The sequence below is a fragment of the Emydura macquarii genome, unplaced genomic scaffold, assembly GCF_026122565.2.
Source record: "Emydura macquarii macquarii isolate MOO-44397 ecotype Brisbane River unplaced genomic scaffold, CSIRO-AGI_Emac_v2 contig_2432, whole genome shotgun sequence".
NCBI lineage: Eukaryota > Metazoa > Chordata > Testudines > Chelidae > Emydura > Emydura macquarii.
Window position 1 is genome coordinate 55,571 of NW_027132569.1, and position 20,238 is coordinate 75,808.

Consider the following 20,238-nt stretch of genomic DNA (forward strand, 5'->3'; position numbering starts at 1 on the left):
TGCTATTGAAGAAGTAGCATAATTGAGTGGGCTAGGCAGGGAATGGAAGCTAGGGATTCGGGGTTTTTTGAATCCTGGCTTTGCCACTGACTCTAGGGCCTTGTGAGTCAGTCAGCTGCGTGTTACCTCTGTTTCTCCATTTGGAGAAGGGGGCTAATGAAATCTGCCTACGCTGCAGGAATGTTAAACACCTATTAGCTCAAACGCTTCTTGAAGTTAAACGTGCTGTAGAACGGTGAAGTTTTTGTTATTTAGTGATGAAACAATGGAGCCCGAGGAAGCAGGTGCCTGTTAAGTAGTATAACTCCAGGGAAGGGGGGACTACAGCATCCTTCGCATGCTGAGGTCTGAAGTAAATAGTGCATCTTACTGTACCGCCCTCGTGATAATGCAACCGGCAGGAAGGAGCAGCGGGCAGTGAATCGGGATTCTTGAGTATCAAGGGGGGGGGGGCTGGGGAGGAGAAGGACTTTCCATAGCTCCCTATACCAGCAGCTCACTATTTGCAGCCTAGAAGTGGGGGGGAGGAGAGCGGGTGAGTCTGTGCCGTGCTTGGAGCATCCCCTCCCCTTCCTTGCAGGAGGCGCGGCAGCTGCGGCCGCTGGAGGGCGCTGCCGCTGTAGTTTTGGGGCCGGCGCTGTCCCAGGCCGGAGAGCGCTGCCTCGGCTCCCGGGGGGGGGCGGCCCGGGGATTGCAGCCGAGCGGCGCGTCTCTCTCCGCTGCGAGGCGGCCCCGAAAGTCCCTGGCTGCAGCCCGCCCCCTCGGCGGCCGGCTGCGGGCGGAGCGTGCGGGGCGCTTTGCCGAGCGGCGGGGCGGGCGGGGGGGGTTTGCATCGGGTCTCACTTCGTGTGTGTGCGCGGATGCCTGTTTCCCATCCAGCCTCACGCCCCCCTCGCGCGGGCTGCAGGGAGCGGGGCAGGAGCTGGGCTTCGCCGAGGACGGACGCGCTCCCCGCCCTGCCCCGCAGGATGCCTGCAGCCCGGTGGAAGGGCAAGCGGAGTTGTTTTAAAGGGCTGCTGGCGCTGGCGGCGCTGGCTTTGGTTTGCTCCTACAACGCCGACCTGGATCACCCCGTGCTCTACCAGGGGCCCAATGGCTCCTTCTTTGGCTACTCGGTGCTGGAGCATTACTACGATCACACCCGCTGGTGAGTAGGGCGGAGGGGGGCTGCTGCTGCTGCTGCTGCTTTAGCTGCCGGCGCTGGAACCTCTCAGCCCCTTCCCCTCCCGTCTGACCCCCTGCCCCAAGCCAGGTGGGGTCAATTTCTTTTCTCCCCACCTCCCCAAGCCATATGGCAGGATATTGCCCCTGTCTCAGGGACCCCTTGGAATGAGGGAGATGATGTTTAACTGCCTGGCTGAAACTCAGGGCAAAATCCTCGGTGGGAAGAAGGGAGAGAGACATTGCACATGTCTCTAAGCCATGACTTGAGGACTTCAGTAGCTCCGCCAGAGGTTAGAGGGCCTATTATAGGGCTGGGGGGGGGGGGGTGAGGTTCTGTGGCCTGCGTCGTGCAGGAGATCAGACTAGATGATGGTGGTGGTCCCTTCTGACCTTAAAGTCTATGTGTCTCATGCACCGCTGGAGGGGCCGCCTTCCCCAGGGGAGTGTGCCTTGGCAGGTCTGGAGGGCCTTTATCACAAGGAGAACCATCATTTCTCTTTCCCAGCAGCCTGCTGCAGGGGAAGGTCTCCAATAGTAAAACGGTCCCGCAGTTAGTTTGGGGAATGTTGACCTTTAAATCGTCTTCCCCTCCATCTCCTGCGTGTGGTGAAGTGTCACCTCCATTCACCATGGAGGCTAAACTCGCACTCAGGAAGAAGATCGCTAGTAATATTCAATTCAACGGACGCTGTAGCTGCTATGCCCTAGTCGCACCAGAACATGACAGAACTGGGATATGCTGTATTTCTTCTTAGGGCAGTCACTGGTGCAGAAGGAGGGAGAGGGCTTGTTTTGTGGATCAGTTGGTGGTGGTGGGGGACTAGAGAAGTAGTGAAAGCTGATTAGTTTGGCATGGACCACCTTAGTGGTAAAAAATAATGGTGGGATAGAAGTTCACGGTGAAATTCTGACTTCATTGAAGTCAGAAGTCCCATGGGCTTCAATGGGGCCAGGATTTCACCTTAAATGTTTAGAGACCCTCTGGCTTCAGATAGGGCAGTGTTCTGTCTCCATATACCATGCTGTTTCAGTCAGGATACTGGTTTAAAATCCCATGCTACAGTATGAAGGAGCATCCTTCTCCTTCTGGCACTGAACTTTACTTTGTTCCTGCCTGCAATCAGATCAGCCCAGGAAAAAATGGAGCTAAACTGCAGTTGCTGCTGTCAAGGGTGTGTTTATTACTGCCAGTAGCTTTTCCACTGCCTGTTGTTGGAAATTGGGAGAGCACTGCTGGATCAGATTTTCTGATTCCACCACACCCACTGATTTAAGGCTTTTGGTGTCAACCAGCATGATCTTTAGAGAATCAGAATAATAGCCTGCTGTTTTCCTAGACACATCCTACAGGAGGAGTTGAAATAAAAAATTAGCTTTAAGAAAAGTTGTGTGAACACTTTATCTGCATTTCAACCCTTCTGAGTAATCTAATGGGGCAGCACACTGTATCTGGCAGTGTCTTCAGTACCTTTCGGCAGGTACTAAGTAAGCAGGCAGTTTTTTTTTCATAGCAAGGAGGAGAAACATGTAATCCTGGTTTTAATCACTTTTTTAATTACTGCAGAAATGCTGCCTCTTGCTGTGGTTTGGGAACAGCACCGGAGCTGACATTTTTGTTAAACCTCCAGTATAACTGAGGTCAGCTAATGTGTACCTAAAATGTATTATGGTAATAAAGTAATTTTGCTCTGCCTTGGATGCAGTCTGATGGAAGATGTTTGTAAGAGAACTAAATACTCATGTACGTCCTGGAAAAGCAGCAGAGGCACAAACTAGCAGACCCCATTTAGCAGTAAGGGAAGTTCGAACTTCAGAAGAGCCACTCAATGTCACCAAATCTTTTATCCGGTTATTAGTTTCTAAGTAGTTCATGCTGATGGCTTCAATTCAGTTACAGGTATAGCACACTGAAGAAAGATCTCTTTCCATAGCATTCATTTATTTTTAAGATAATCTGTTATCCTGAGTTCAGATGATGCAGTGGAAAGAGGAAATCAAGGAAATACGTACCTGTTGTTCTATTTCTTCAAGCCCTGCACTGGGATTCTATCGTAGTGTAGTCCCCAAGGAAAGTGTTTCAGACTGGTGGTTACTCTAGTGAACAGTTGCTGCTGGAATATGCAGCATTTGGAAAAGTGAATGAAATGTGTGTCAGATGTTGAGTTGGCACTTCAGCCTGCAGGTGCATTCTTAAGAAAGCCAGACATCCTTGGGGATTAACTGCAACTGTTTAAAACCATAATCAGTTAGTGCCTTTTTATACTAATACCAGTGTTGCTAGCCTCTGTGACATTCTGGACCTAGTAGGTAACTGGGTGACATGATGTACCAGGGGTGTCATTCTGGAAAAATTCAAGGGAGGGTGCAGATGGGCAAAGTTGGGTCAGCGTATAGAACATTGTGTGGTGATATTTTATCCTATAAAACTGAGGAACAGGCAGAGGGAAGACATACTGGAGCATATAAAGCTTATAAAACGTTGGGGGCTGCGCCATAGCCCCTGCCTTGTATCCCTTTTCTCCAATGCAAACTGCCAATTGTGTTTTGTTTAGTCCTTTCTGTAATCCCCTTCTTTGCAGGAAATATTTAACAGCTTATCTCCTCCACAGAAAATTCATGTGATATGCAGTATGATGGGTCATGTGTTTGCTGCTACTAAAAGCATTTGTCTCCAGTGTGTGCAGTAGAGCACTGACAGGTTTGATCTGTTTGCATGTGCTCTTAATGATTCGAGCTGTTTGCAGATGGGGGGGAGCGGTGGTCTTCTATGTTTGTATAGATGTTTTAGAGGGAAGGGCTGTGTATTTTAAATTATAATCACAGAGTATTTGTATGCATCTCATAAAACTATGTAAACTGACTAGTTTACTTCTTTTCTACTGTTCTGTCTATTGGCATCAGAGGCTCCGTGTTAGATTTAAACTGGGTTCTCTTACTGGACCTAGCTGCTGTCACTTTTAATGTGAGTAGGAACTGTAAATGCAGTAAATGTCCACAAAGCTTGTCTTTCTCTCTTACGCTTAGAGATGAACAGATTACTTAGGTGTTGATTTTGGAACTGTAGCACACTGTGGATTAAATATATTCAGCTTTCTTTCACACTTTGTTTCACAAATACTTGTGTGCTTTGCCTTTCTGCATGGTGAAATTAAGGCATTATCAGTAAAGATATTTTAACAATGCCTATAAGCAGTATGCAGGATAGTGGTGGTAACAGGTCATTGCTCATGCTGGCAGAGTTAGTTCCCTGCATCATCTTCACTGAATCCAGCCTAAAACATTATCAAGAAAGAAACAAGCTCTTTTAAAGTGAGGGTTTTTTCTTTTCAAACAATGCTAATCTTATCACACACACCAACAAAAGATAGGAAAAACAGAATTAAAAATGATTCATTGTCCTTAACACACATTGGTGGGGAAAGCACAATACTGTGAATAAAGTAACAGCCTATAGGAATGTTGTTGAGAAGAAATCATGGTTTCTTGCTTGTGTGTGGATAATGACTCCGATTATGAAAAATGATTTTTTAACCACTTATACTGTTTGTTTACTTTCTTACACCTTCCACTCAACTTGAGAAATGAAGCAAAGCTGGTCAGTTTCACTTTCTGCTTCTCCTGAACTAACAAAATACTGTTAGGTTTTGGTTAATAATACTGCAGAGGGATGTCTGTCTACAGAAAAAATTCTTTTAAAGTAAGTTTCTTGCAATCTTTATTATTTGTGTAGGTCTTTTGTTCTGTTTGTACGAGAATGAGCACAATGGGTTCCTGGTCCATGCCTGGGACTGCTACTCACTACAATGATATAAGTAATAGTAGTAATACCCTGTTTTATTTTACAGAATGGATTTTCATCCTGAACTAAACAAACTATTCTTCTTTTCATTTCAAACTATTTCATAAAAACTGGGGTCAGGGAAGGGACAGCTTATTGGAGCTAATTTATATATAGACACATGATCAAGATTTTTAAAGTCACTAGTGATTTGTGGGGACTCCGTTTTTGGGAATCCAGCTTGAGATACCTCCAAGGAATGTGAATTTCAGCAAGTGCTCTACTCCAATCTATTGAAAACAGGGGCCCTTTTAAGGTGTCTTAACTTGAGCACGTGAAAATGAAGGCATCCCAAATCGTTAGTTGCTTTTGAAAATCTTGGCCAAAACAAAAGAAATGCTACTAACAATGATACATTTGATCTGAATCATTAGGGGGGTTAAGTCAATATAAACCCTGGTGGTAGGATTTCCATTGGGTGGAGTGGGTTGCGGATGGTGCAGAGTGGTTGCAACTTCTCTTTGGTGGTGGCAGTAGCTTTGAAAAGCAACAGCAGCCCAAAAGGTAGACAGAGTATGACACAAAAACAGGCAGAGGTTGGAGAGGCAGCTCCCACAAGTGCAACTCTAAGATTTTAACAATGCCTATAAGCAGTATGCAGGATAGTGGTGGTAACAGGTCATTGCTCATGCTGGCAGAGTTAGTTCCCTGCATCATCTTCACTGAATCCAGCCTAAAACATACAACGCCATGATCTTAATATAAATATTAATTATAAACATCCAGAAGCAAATGCCAAATTTCTCTTCTTGCAATGTATATTAAATCTTTTCCAAAGACCCTATCTATGTGTATCAGTCAGGGATGTTCAAGGTGCAGGCAGTTTTCCATTTTCTTAAAATAGTGCTAAATGATATCGGCTACTAAATATTTAAAAAATAATAGAAATTATGCTCAAGAACATCTTTATGAGATCATAATCTGGGTTGATGTAGCTATGGCCTCTTGTAATAGTAAAGATGTTAATATGCCCTCATGCACTAAGTATGGTTGTCATAACATTTGTGGGCCTCCATCTCTATGGTCGTATGGTCCCATATTCCCTTAACCTGGTCCTTATAATAAAAGTACCTTTTAAGTGCATTGCTTCCAGGAGGCTTTCCCCCATATGCTAATATCTTTATACATTTTTGCCAATTCGTAAACCTCAGGGTTTTGGCCATTCATTTTCAAATAGCACAAAACACCAGTTTGTATTATGTGCCTGCAAATTATCAGTAAAGGAAAGTCAGGTTTTGACTCAAATGAATCTAAAACATTGTCTTAATCAGCTAAAGTAGATCATATTTTAGAATGATATATAAATGCTAAAGTATCATTCATGTATAAAAATATTAAACAAGATCAAACTTAGGAAAATGGCTTGGATTAAAATTTTGTGCATCAAATGTAAACCCAGAGCAAATGTGTATGACCAAGTGTACTCCCTCTGTACATACACACACACACGCTCTCTCTCTTTAGAGAAGGTTGCATAGTCATATTCCATTATAGAGTGGTGTGAAAAATACCTTTGCAGTAAAAGGACTGCACTTGTTGATTGTACTGAGATTTCCTCTTCTGAGTTATTTTTACCTGATTTCAAGATGGAGAAGAGTTTGTCTTCAGCAGATGTTCTCAGGCTATTGTATGTTCTGATGACATCTTTTGTTTTGCTTCCTTAAGAGGATTTTTTTTTTTTGGAGTGCAAGTCTTGAAAGATTTACACAGTTCCTCCTCGTTACTGTTTTCAACAGAGCAAGGAACCAGGGGACTGGCTACTGCTTTCATTTGGAGCCTAGACAAGCAGGAGTGCTCCTATCCTTTAGCTATAGTTCTGAAGCTTGGAATAAATCTCTGTAAATAACATAAAATATTTTTCCTGATTTAAAAAACTTTTTTTTTTTGAGGAATTAGAAGAAACAAAAAATAACTTGACCCCTTACAAAATCTTGAATTATCTAACATGAAGCAATAGCCAAATCTTTTTATTTTAAAAAATCACTTTATAATTTCTTCTCTTTCCCTCTCTCTGCCAATTCAACAAACATGGTGTAATAGCCTCATTCATTCTGGCAGCATGGCCTGGCACATGTAGACAGTCTAGTTCCATGGCTACCTACTGTGAGCTCCCATCACTGGAATGACCCTCTATTTTTGTGCTTTTGATTTCATTTGTTGCTTCCTGCTCTTAACCCCGGTATGCTGTATCTGAAACATGCAGGGTGTTATTACATCTAATGGTTGACTTGATATATTGTTGCTAGTACATGACTTAGTATCCCGAGAAGCTTTTTATGTGATCCAGAATAAAATAGGGGAGGAGACCCACATGGAGGGAGAAAAATGTTATGTTTGTGTTGCCTAGACAGACCACAGTCACTTAACTGAGAGCTGCTGTTGGTGCTCTGGAAAGACAGTGGAAACTGATTTAATACGATTTCCTTATAGATTGTTCAGCAATGGCTTCCGAATTACTGCCATCACACTTAAGACCGTGCGTTCAATGGGGTTTACCTGTTGAGTTGATGAATCAATTGAATATTTTTTTTCAGTACACTTAAGGATGATATCATGTGGTTTGAAGTCTTTTGACCAGGAGGAATCCAACTGGAGTCCTTGGATGCATTGGAGCAGTATGTTCCCTATTGTTGCTGCTGCTTATTTCAATCTATTGTGGTATATGAGGCTATTTAAAGATGTTTCATCTCTGCCACTTAAAATCGCTGTGAGGTGCAGAGGATCTACAGCGTTTGAGCTATGGCTGTCTAATCAGTGCTGGCACGCTGTAGACAGATGCTAATGTGTTTGTTTGGCATCTTTCCATCCCGTTGGGACCACTCAATGCTTTGTGCATTGTACTTCCAACTAGGTACAGTGCTTTGATTTCTGAAACTATTTATCCTTAGGGCCATTTAGCAGCAAGGTGGTGGTTACTTCCTGTGGGAGGGAAACATAACACAGGTGCAACTGAGAGCAAGATCATGGAAGAGAAGGATAAATGGGGTCATTGCCTACTGGCGAGTTCTCCACCCTGTCATTCTGGAAATTGGCAACTCATCGGTAAGAGAGGATTTCCCATCTGATTCCTCCAGCCAGCTGGTAAAGGATCTAAGAGATTTCTGTGTTCATCTTGGTCAGAGGGGGCTGTGATAGGTGTCCTGAAGATCTGTTTGAAAGGAGTAATGGGGAAGATCCTTTTAGGCTCCAATGTGAATGCCATATAGAAATGGGCAAGACTCCACAGGCTCCCATAAACCCTTCACAAGTGGATTCTGATTCTTAGGAATAGTAAATCTCATTCCCAGAAGCCGCCAGAAAGACCATGAATCTCACCTCCTCCATAATGAAATCCAAAAGATACTACTTCAGCCTTGCTTTCCCATAACACAATGCCTTCAACAGGAAGTGGTGGGGGAGAGAACTTGAAAACTGGTATGTTTCTATTTGAGATTCAGGTACGGTGTTCAGGTACTATGGTTAGCTGTAGTTGTAATGCCTAAATCAATAGACCCTACCAATTGAAGGACTTTACTCTCTCCCTTAGTCTCCTCCTCTTTTCTGTTATATCTGCCTTGTTGAATTCTTGCACTAGAAGGTTGATGATGTGTTGTGAAGTGATGATGTGTTGTGATCATTTGGTTTTGTGTAGGTGAGGTGGTGATGTATTGTAAGGCTGTCACAAAACATTGACTCAACTATAAGCATAGAGTCGCTTCTTTCCCTCACTGGGATTCACTCTCTAATGTTCCTCCACGCAAATCAGTCAGCGGGATCCCAGAAGCTTCCTGCAGAATGTTGTGGTTGTGATGAGTGCATGTAAATGGATAGCTCTTTGCAAAAATCTGACCACATCTGGCTGTTTCGGTTAAGATCCGGAAAAAGAATGGAACTGTGCTGCTTAAAATCTGAACAGTGCTGCAGAATCATGCTATGCCCCAAAATGAGACTATTTAGACCAAAGTTGGTTAAAGTGGTTGGGAGATGCTGGAAGGTTGCCTGGCTGTCGCAAAATGGGCTGTTTACATTTTCGCCATGTTTAGGCTGGGACAAGATGAAGCAATCCATAGTACTGAAATGCTAGATTACCACATGTTAAACATATATCTTTGTTTGAAAACATAGTTTGGGATTTTACTGAAGAAAAGTACCTTCTTTAGTTGCAGCACTTTCTCATGAAGAAGGATTTTCAGAGTGTTCTAATCAGAAGGAAAATTTTAAACTTTTATTCTCAAACTAACTGCTGGCTAAGAAACAAAACCAGCATTGCTCTTATTCGATGAGAGTTCCAAAATTTTAGGACAGGAATCATATTCTTTTAACCAGACAGGCTGGATTGTGTGAATTTGATTCAGTTATATGAGTGAGTTTATATTCCATTGGTTTACACAAATTGTATTACACAAGCTTTTTCCAGACTTTTCCTGATTGAAAATGTTTCATTTGTTTCTAATCCTTGATACACCCAGCAATGCTTGTGCTTCATGTGATGGCCACCATCTTGGCTGACCCTGGGGGGACTGAACCAGCGCTCGCTAGAGCTAGAAGTATGACCTGCTACCGCTTGAGCAAAAACTCTCTACCGGGGCTGTAACAAACTGGTGTTGTTTGTGGATCAGACATAGAAGGGAGTCATGCGATACATGCTCACTCGTGGTTTACACATACACATTGATTCGGAAATAGAGAGAGACTGATACAACCCACCTTCAGAAAATTTCAGTATGTACAATATATGCTTTTGGGAGAAACTTTCAAGCATTTTAGTCTGAGTTCAGGGAACTTTCACCAGTCCTAGTTGTAACTTAACTGAATTAATTACTGATATGCAATGTTTGCTTCCTGCCTGGTTTTGCCCCATCAGATAGATTTACTATCTAGTGTTCTTGGAGATATAATGTCTTTCAGAAACATAGCTGATTATATATTCTCACAATCAATTTGAACACAGAATCTATGCATCCTGCTCAAACAATTCAGTATCATTTTGTTCCCCTGAACTTTTTAAAGAGTAACAAATCTTTAAAAATTAAGCTCCTTATTTCTCATCTCTCATTCTGAGTTATTAGATCTTTCTGGGAATTATAGAGCCATATTTACCTCTGTAAGGTGGGCACAGCTCCCCTGGAGTTGCGCAGAGCTGAATGTGGTCTACTGTATCTTATTGTAATAGCTGGTCTTAGAAACACTTTAACAGTTGCAATTTAAACCATTCCTTCTTAAACCAGCAATATAAGTCCCTCTCCATTTGTTTATTTTGTTTGACCTCATGAATGTCAATAAGTGAATGACATTCATTCATCGCCTGTGTAAATGAGATGATTGGCATTCTGATTTCAGTCTCCCTGCCTGCCTGTTGGGATTTTTATTTGGAGTGGCTATTTCAGGCTCCCCTGTACTTGCTTCCCAGTGTGTGTAGGCTTTGTGGATTTCAGCAATTTAGGTATTTCAGGCATTAATTTTTCTCACTTGTGACAACATGACTTGAATTATAGAGCACAGCTCCTGCCAGACTCCTGTGGTATACTACAGCTTAGCCCATGAAACTGGGGAGAAAAGGATTCCTTAATATAGATTTCTTTTCCTCTAAATTTCTCTTAAATGTCAGGACAAATTTTTGTCATGTCAGCCAACGGAGCGCATGTCAAATGTATGAGGAAAACGTATTGCTCAAGTCATTTCTTAGTGTAGCATAGATTCTGATGATCGCTCACTCAGATAACACAATAACACTCTCTGCTGATCATTCCCATGTAGGTGGAACTGAGATTTTGATGTTTTTCCTCCATGGTGGGCGGTAGGTGGGGATGGGACTTAGAGGCTGGTAAGTAGGATAAACAAGTCCCCGAAAACCAGAAATATCCCTATTTTCTAGGCCTGTATTGGCATCTCTGTCCATTTAATGCAATGTGACCCACACTTAACACAGTGTAACTTTTTTAGACCTCTCTATTGACTGTGAATAGAGTTCTGCTGTTTCCAGGGTAATGGACCTGATTTGTTAGCTGAAACAATAGAAACACATGCTTTTAGAGGCAGTGGTCTTGGGTTCAATCCCCACAGACCAGCTGACCAAGGATGTTGTTGCATGCAAAAGCCAGTGATTTTTCAGGATTATGTATTTCCCTGCAGATTGGCTGCTTTAAGGACCAGCCAATCCAAACTGATAGCAAATTGACTGAGCGCATGCTCCGTACTTTGTGAGGACTGGTGTTAGCCCTTTGGCGGTCCCTTCCCTCTACCACCACCAAAGAGGTGGTTTCTCACATTCTGCCCAACTCAGGGCATGCATATACTTAAAAGGCTGCATTTGCGCAGCTGTCGTGCTTTAATGAAGACAGTCTAAGCCGACGGGAGATAGTTAATCCACCTCCCCGAGAGGCAGTAGCTCTGTTGGCAGGAGACTCTCTCATGCCAACATAGCGCTGTCTACATGGAGGATTAGGTAGCTGTTATGTTGCTCGAGAGTGTGGGGTTTTTCACATCCCTGTGTGACATAGTTATACCGATATAGGAATGTGGTGTAGACCAGACCTCAGCTGCCCTCCTCCACACATGGATTAAAACATACAAGATGGAAGGAAGAAGTGGGGAGGGAGGTTGCTTGAATGAGGAGATGGTTTTACAGACACTCTCATAGTTGCCTGATCCCTGCCAAAACATCCCCTCCCCACGCTCTTCCCACTCGTGGCAGGTGTCTCTTTTGACCTATTGGTAACCATATAAAATTAACTAAGTCAGCTAAATGGATGTTCTCATGAATCCTTTGGATCATTAAATTGGATCCTAGCATCAATATGATTTGATCACCTATTTTTATACAAGAGTTCATACCTACAAAAAGAGCCATTGTGATTCTTAGTTGATGTTGATTTGGTACTTTCCCAAGATGATAGTTTCTCACACACATTATCAATAATATAGATCCAGTCTTCGCAGCTTTGTCTGTAAATGGTTGATGGCAACAGATCATGCAATAAATCTGTATTTCTGAAGTAACAGTAATGTGATGAAATGCCTTGAGCTTCAGGGGTTAGGAAGCTGTCAGTTCTGGTCAGCCTTGTTGACCTGATGGTCATTTTGATGGACAGAACATAGATTTCTTTCTCCTCCCTTTATGGCCATCCATTTTGAGCAACTCTGGAGTTGGGATTGACAGGATTGTGGTTAGAATTTAAAGAAATTGGAGGCAGCTGCTCTTGTCTGTCCTAAAACTTTCCTAAATGTTTATTTGGCGGTGAAGAATTGCTTTAAATGTGTTTATGCCTCAAATGGAAATTTAACTTGTTCAAAGAATTCCTGGATTCACTGAAGGAAAATGCCTTTCCCATGTCTGTTTTCATGTGCATCATTGGCGTCATTTTATAAGGCCATCAGAAGAAGTCCTCTTGCCAGAGGGGCACTGGCAATGTGAGCCTTGTTGTGTTTTCTTTCTCCTAAAATTAACTACTTGTTACTTTTTGCTTTTGGTTTCCAGGGTCCTGGTTGGTGCTCCAAAGGCAGATTCTAAATACAGCACCTCTGTTAAGTCCCCAGGAGCTGTCTTTAAATGTCGCATCCACACCAATCCTGATAGGAGGTGCACAGAGCTGGATATGGGTCGAGGTAGGTAATTGTAACACTTACTGGTGATTTAAAGTCCTCACAACCATCTTAGGGCCTGATCCAAGATCCCTGGAAATCATTGGAAAGACTGTCATCAACTTCTGTGGCTTTAGAGCAGGGCTCTAGTGCACACAGGTATAGGTCAGTTTTTATTGACAGTCCTTGTGCACTAGGACTGCCATTGAAGTCGATGGCAAAGCTCCTATTTACTCTAAATGGTTCAGGAGTCTGTCCTACCCGAGGACTGGGAGCAATGTGTGCTTGATGGAGGTTTCCGATGGCAGTCTTGCTCTCTCTGATGGTCCACAGCATAAGACTAATAATTTTGACCAAGCCTTTGCCAAATGAGTCTAAACCAGGCCATTGTCTCTTCCTTACCTGCTTTGCTTTCTTTAGTTTCCGGGGGTGGGCTAGAATTGCTGCTCATTTTGAGCAGCTCTGCATTGGCTTTGTGTGGTGGTGGTGGTTGTTCCATTTTGAAAGGTGCATTTTTATACTGTGTTATAAACAGACTAATCTCTGTGTGTTCACTAATGAAATAAAGAACTTGAATTTATCCTACTTGTTGCTTACTCAAAAAGAAAACAAAAAAACATCAAGGAGAGTAGTATGTTATTGCATATGATCAGGGCTGAGGTCCCATTGTGCAAAGTGCCATTCAAACACATGTCAAGACATGGTCCCCATCCCTTCCAGGGCTCCCAGGTCCTGATCCTGCAATTTAATCCTTGTGAAGGGGTCCTTCTGAAAGAACTCTAAATGATTTCTGGTGAAAGAGTTTGTAGTATTATTGCTGCGTTTTTGTTAACAAAATATTTTATTTTAACATAACTGTATTAACTAAAACAGCGAGAGTTCTGTAGCCTTGAAGACTAACACATTCCTGCGAGCATAAGCTTTCCTGGGCTACAACCCACTTCGTCAGATGCATGAAATGGAAAAGAATAAATGACACAAATCAGACACAAAAAATGGTAACATCCATAAACCAGTCCGAGAGCACTTCAATCTCCCAGGACACACTGTAGCTGACTTGAAAGTTGCCATACTTCTACAAAAAAACTTCAAAAACAGACTTCAGCAAGAAACTGCAGAACTGGAACACATATGCAAACTTGACACAATCAGACTGGGTCTGAATAGGGACTTGGAATAGTTATCTCATTACAAGAAATAATTGTCACTGTTCAGACTCTGACCTTCTAATCAACGGTGGTAAATAGGCCTCATCTACTCTAACTGAATGGACTTCGTTAGCACTTGCCCTCCCCATTGTTGTTTCTTACCCTTGGATGTATATATATACACCTCCTATCTGTGATTACCATTTCATGCATCTGACGAAGTGGGTTGGAGCCCAGGAAAGCTTATGCCCGCAGGAATTCGTTAGTCTTTAAGGTGCTACAGGACTCTCGTTGTTTTTGCTGTATACAGACTAACACGGCTACCCCTCTGGAACTGTATTAACTCTTCCCTGACATCAGTATCAGAGTGTGCTTCATTATAAATTAATATTTAGGCTATATCTTTGCTTATGGTGGCGTGTGTGGGGGCATTCAGTGTATGTACTCTAGCAGTGTGGACATGAGGCAGTGCTTAGGTGAGTAAAGACATGCCAGAACCGTAGGGTATGTATCCTACACAGCTCTCTGGATGCCCAAGCAGTGCCTCCCACGTCTACACCTCTATTTTTAGCACTGAAGTGTCCCACTGCCTCTCTTGTGCTGGAGCCTTTCCCCACTGCCTCCTCCCTGCCAGAGCCTTTCACTGTCAAGTGGACGCAACCTGCTTTTATACTGTTTTATACAGTTATGTTTTGTTTTCCATCAATAAGATCCTACTTAATTCTACATGGAAGCGTTTGCAAATATCTGCCTATAATAGTTTTAGTTTTGCTAAAACAAACACCCCATTTCCTCCCACCTCTCCACACGCTAGTAAGGTGAGTTAATGGACGTATCGACAGATCATAAAAGTTGACGGAATTGAGCCAAAAATTTTAAAAAATGCCTGTCCCATTTTCTAAAGTGACTTAGGCACTTGTGAAAATGTTGCCCTGAGATCCTCATTCTGCCAACGCCATAACATCTTTCTTATGGACTTCAGTGGAACTAATTGTGAGTGATGTTAACGTACATGCTGAAAGGTTCACTGAATCCTTAGATTATAAACTCTATTGAACAGGCACAGATGGTCTTTTACTATATGTTTGTATAGCACCCAGCACAAGGGGGCTCTCGTCCTGATGAGGACCACTGGGCAGTACCCTAATATGTGTGAGAAATAATAATAGTGAGAGATGGGAATGAGCTGTTAGATCAGCTAGTGTATCTCTTACAGAGGCACATTATAAAACTAAATGCATCCTCCTCTTCCCTCATCTCTCCCTCTTTTAAGGCAATACTCGGGGCATGCTCTGTGGAAAGACCTGTAAGGAGGATAGAGATGATGAATGGATGGGCGTTAGCCTGGCTCGGCAGCCCAAGGATGATGGAAGTGTGCTGGTAAGTCCACCCTTTCCCTTGATCTCAGTTGAATGATCATTGTTGTGGTTGGCACTAATGCTGAACATGTTGGGATTAATGTCTTCACTAGTGACTGACAAAGTCCAGTTTTATAAGCAGCTAATTCTGTAGCCCCTTCCTTGAGGCGGAAGGAAAAATGAGCCCCAGCTAGAAAGCTTTTTTTAGAGAAAGGAAGACTTCAAAGCAGTCACACCTGACTTGGTCACCTAAGGGGCTACCTCTTAAATTTCTGAGTGTTTAAGTCTTTTGAACAGAATGAATGGAACTTTGTTTTTTCTTTGAATGCATCTCCTAGTTCATTTATTTTACAGACTGTGTGTGGGGACGGGTATATGTCAGTGAATATAGCGTGTGGTGTGTGTCAAACTTGTCAAAAATGTCAGATTTAGGTATACAGATAAATTCTGCTCTTGGATGTGTGCATGAATCTTCCACTGGTGAGGCAGCAGAGAGAGCGTCAAGGTCGCTTGTTTATTTATCTTTGGGGTACAGTTAACAGGAAAATCATGAGGCCAATGGGAGTTGATGTGCATGTTTGTTCAGGGGCAAAATTTGATCCTAAGGATTGGAATTTGTTTTCACAGGACGGTATCCCCAGTGTTCAAATAGATCACCCGATAAAGCTGAGCAAATACTGCCAGAAAAAAAAATTCTTTATATATTTGTTGACATTTTAAAATGATTTTGTTTACTGTGTTTGCTCTCGGTGAGTAATCTGGCAAACAGATTTACTTGTAGGAATGTTCATTGAAACAGCAATATTTGTGAAAAATGAATTTCAAGATCATACTTGAGTATCCCCAATAAAAAACTGATTCTAAACTAATCCAATCAGAAAAGAGAAACCTACTGTGTGACCTATGTTTCCAATTAAATTTGGAATACTGAGTATATGGAAGAAATTGCTTGCACACATGCTATGGACCAAGAATTATTCACAGCAATTATTCAGAGAGTAACTTTAAGCAAATCGCAATCAATTTGTGGGCAGCTTGTGAACAGAAAAACCTGAAGTTCATAGAATGAATACTCTGTTAGAGTAGTCTGCTGTAATCATGGACATAGCAAGTGGGGGAAATACTTGTACTGGCTGAAAGGTCCAGGCCTTTTTAAAAAAAACAAAACCCCAAAATTATAGACATGAAATATGTTAGCTACATGACTTGACTGTACTCTGCATAGAATAGTTCTCCTCATAACCAAAATGAAACTGAATACTTGGATATCTGTCTTTTGTATATCCCATGTTTGCCAGGGCTCCCCATAGTGTTAAGTGGTCTCCTCTACCATTTGTATGATGCTGTCTTTCATGAGCCAAATAAGACGATTTTGTAATAGGAGATAGGTAAGAGAGTCCTCAAAAATAGATACGTTAAAAATAAATACATCCCAAACCAACTTTTAAGACAGGAAAGTTAATACCAATATTGTGTATCATGCCACCGCAGGGTGGTAAGCATGGTCAACACCTGTGCAAGCCAATAGGAGCTGAGGATGGTGCAGCCCTTTGCAGGGAGTACATCAGTATCTTGCAAAATTGGGGCCTAAATCCCCATAGGCAGGATTTTGTACCACACATTGAAGTCAACAAAAACTTTGGCATTGACTTCAGTGTGTGCAGTATCAGCCCCTCAGAGAACCACCGTCATATTGGACCAAAGGTTTGTTAAGTCTCAGTTTAGGACATGCAGACTAAATAGAAAAGCCTCTTATAACAAAGATAAACTAAAGACTGTCGCTAGACTGAAGTGTAAACTGGCCCAGCATACATCCTCTTGACCTTGGATCTCATCATGAGTTAACGTTTGCAGTAATCTGAGTGTTACAACAATACAGCTTGGGTTGCCAGTTCTTTCCATACTGAAACTGTAAAATGCATTCTCTTTCTCTCATTGGGAAAGAAACCAGGGACAGTGCATTAAAACTTGGAGATAAGCCATGTCCCTTAATCTCATTCTTCCCAAATACTTGCCTCATTTAGAGAAAAACAAGCTACATAATAATGTGTTGCCATTTTTTTTTAAGTAGCCAACTCACTGGTGATTTTGAATCCTGTAGTATGGAAAAATAGTTGCACTGAAGCTAGAGCCCACGTGTAAATAGCAGGAGGGATTTCAGTCAGTTATTTGTGTACTAAAAGTTCCCTTATTGGGCTCCAGTCCTGTAGTGAGCTGTACAGAGCCCTGCTGACTTCATGCCCATGCCGGACTGTTTGCAGGATCAGTGTCTTAGTCTGTAAACTCCTTGTATTTCCTGCTGTATTTGCTACAGCACCAAGCCCAGAGCTGGCATTTAATGAACAAACCATAAGGCCAAGGTTGTGTTTGAATGTCCTATTTGTTTTGCCCCGCAAATTCCGCAGTGCAATGGGACCAAATTGTGTGACAGCAACTCTTGAATTCACAACAATGTTCATTTGTTCTATTGCTATTCTCTCACCTTCTAGCACAGAGCTGAAAACACTCATTGATGTGAAATTTGTCAGTGATGATTTTCTAGGGGGGATTTTTCACTGTGGACTCTAACTGACCCATCTCAACTCCTTGGCTTCAGCTCCTGAGATGTTCAGGCTGTCTGGCTTGGAACTTCCCTCCCTATCCATGGGCCAGTGAAGTGGGGAGCTTGTAGCTAACTTCAGTGGTTTATCTTTCTGGCTTCCTCAGCTGCACTGAACTATGCAGGGAGCATGCACTGTAATCAAATTAACTCCCTTTGGAGGGTGAAGCAGGAGAGCAAGAAGCAGCTGCAAGTAGGTCCTGGCATGGCAGGGAGATGGCAAATGAAAAATTGCAGATTCCATAGTAAAAATGCCAAATTCTGCAGCCACAGAATTGAGGAGTCTGTGACCGAGAAGAATGGGGTAGGCCACACCACTTAGAGCTCTTTCAGCCTCTCTGCAGACGCAGGCAAGGAACACTGCATCAGTTACACTTAGCTCATGTATTCAAGGTTTGCTCCACAACCATAAACTCAATTTTAAAAACTGGAAAGCTGAGATTCTGGAGCAGAATTATGTGGTAGGGGACAAATTCTGCCATGTCCTGTGATTTTTATAGGAAGGTTACAAATCTCCAGTAGAAACATAGTGTGGGAACACTGAAACAGCTCATATATACAAATAAACAGAGTGATGTTTGTTCTTATTTGTTTTCATTGATTCATGAGAAACGTTTATAGCTTTGGAAAGCATTCAGCCCTGAATCTTGGATCAGTTTTAAATATCCATGTTAAGCGGCAACTCAATTTCTTTATCCCTCCCTCTTTCCTGCCCTCAGCACTTTACCTCTGCTCATTCCTGAGCAGAACCTGCTGTTCCCTGTGAAATGCTGCTACTGCTTTCCCCAATTTTCAATCATTTGTGCTGTTTTGGGAGGGAGTAGTAGGGTAATGTATGAGAGTCACTGGCAGTTTCTAGGAGGTAAAAAATAAAGGAATTTATAATATATTGATCTTCATTTATCTTTCTATAGCTTAAAAACACTTTCATTTTTTCCTCCACAACTTATATGTGGAATAACTTCTTTGATTTTTCAAACCCATTCCCTTGAATGACATTTTGTTCTCTGGATTCATAGCTCAATTTGAATGTCAGCCTAAAGCTATGGTGTCTGTATGGCACTCTCTATGCAAATGTATATGGGTGTGTGTTTTGGGCTCCCAGTGCAAATGCTTCAGGAGAGAGACAATTTCCTGATCAGTCTGAAAATAAATATTTCATGCATTTTTCAAAACTCTGAATAAAGAGTGCATGGAGATTAAAATCATAACCAAGTTAGCTTAAAAGAGCAAGTAATTAAATTCAATAAGCTCTTCCTTATGAACCTCCTAACATACATCTGGCTGTCAAACAGAGTGCTATTATAAACAGCCTTCATATAATGCATGGCTCGCTATGACATAAAATGTAGTACAGAGCTTTCCAAAGCTCCCTGAGGCCTTCATTATGCCTGCATGATAACTATCTTATCCAGTAAATACGTGCATTTTGTTGAGTACTGCAAATTAGAGTAGCAATAAATATCAAAGCCACCCCCTTGAAGCTGATGATTCAGGAGAGCTGACTATATATAACTGTCAGTGTTCCATTCCATTAAGATGAAAAGAAGGTGTGATCATTTTTAGGGTTAAGAATGAGTCTGTACACTGGTCCAGATTGAGTTTTGCTTTCTATCTGTTCCCTGTTAGTTGGACAGGATGATGCAACAGTGCTGTTTTTTATAATGCTTTACTAGGAGCATTAAGATGCTCTCAGTGGCAACATGCTCAATGCTGAGGTGGTAAAATGGGCATAGGCACAGAGGTAGAGAGTGTCTTGCGTCATTCAAGGTTATGCTCACCAGGCAAGTGATGGGCTCCTAAAGGACGTGCTGTCCTGCCCTCCTTGACTGGAAGGATTGTGACTGTGATGTGAGACCCCTTGCTACACTGTCGAGGCATCAGTTGGTTCGAACAGACACACAAGAGGCTCCATGTGGATAAGCAGGCCGCATTCTTAGTCTGTGTAAAAGGATGTGTCTGCACTGACTGCCATGGAGCTATGCTGATTTACCCCAGGTGGAGATGTGCCCCAGCAGATGCTGGAGTTCAAATTCAAAGTGCTTGTCATCTTCCCCTTTCACTTCCTTTTATTCTGATTAACTCTATAGGGGTGAGAATATTGTTGGTCTGTCTGGGGTGGGGCAGTGGTAATTCTGGCAATGAAGGGGGGCTGGGGCTGTGTAAGTTGGACATTTGCATACTCGTAAAATGAGATTGTGAGGAGCATCGCATCCTGTGTTGGGTGCCTTGGTTCTCATTGTGGAAGGGTGATGGTATTGTTTTTACCACAAAGAAGATAACTGAGGGTGAAAGGTGGAGGGAGGAAAATGAAATGTTAATTTTGTGCCTGTCATCCTTCTTTGTGACCCTTCCAGTCTTAGCATTCCCTCCACCTCTTCCCTCATCCCTTACGATTTATTGTCATTGTTCCTATTCCTCTCCATTTCCATCCACTCCCCCAGTTTTCTTTTCCTCCACTTGATTCTACCCAATCTACCTCTGCTTAAAAAAGACTCTTCTGGTTTCCCCTCTCATCCTCATGGTGATCTAAGGATCTACGTTACCTGGCACCAAAATAATAAGGGTCTT

The 20,238-nt window shown here is 42.4% G+C and overlaps 1 protein-coding gene across 1 annotated transcript in view; it reads left to right on the top strand.

The window, feature by feature from the left end:
* Positions 1 to 757: 757 nt before the first annotated feature.
* The window catches only part of ITGA9 (integrin subunit alpha 9), a 272,113-nt gene continuing 252,632 nt past the window's right edge, over positions 758 to 20,238 (top strand). Inside the window, exons 1-3 of the mRNA XM_067562457.1 lie at positions 758 to 1,147; positions 12,459 to 12,586; positions 14,984 to 15,090. Of these exons, the coding sequence (XP_067418558.1) occupies positions 861 to 1,147; positions 12,459 to 12,586; positions 14,984 to 15,090 (522 nt within the window). The 5' untranslated portion in view covers positions 758 to 860. The remainder of the gene's footprint in view (positions 1,148 to 12,458; positions 12,587 to 14,983; positions 15,091 to 20,238) is intronic.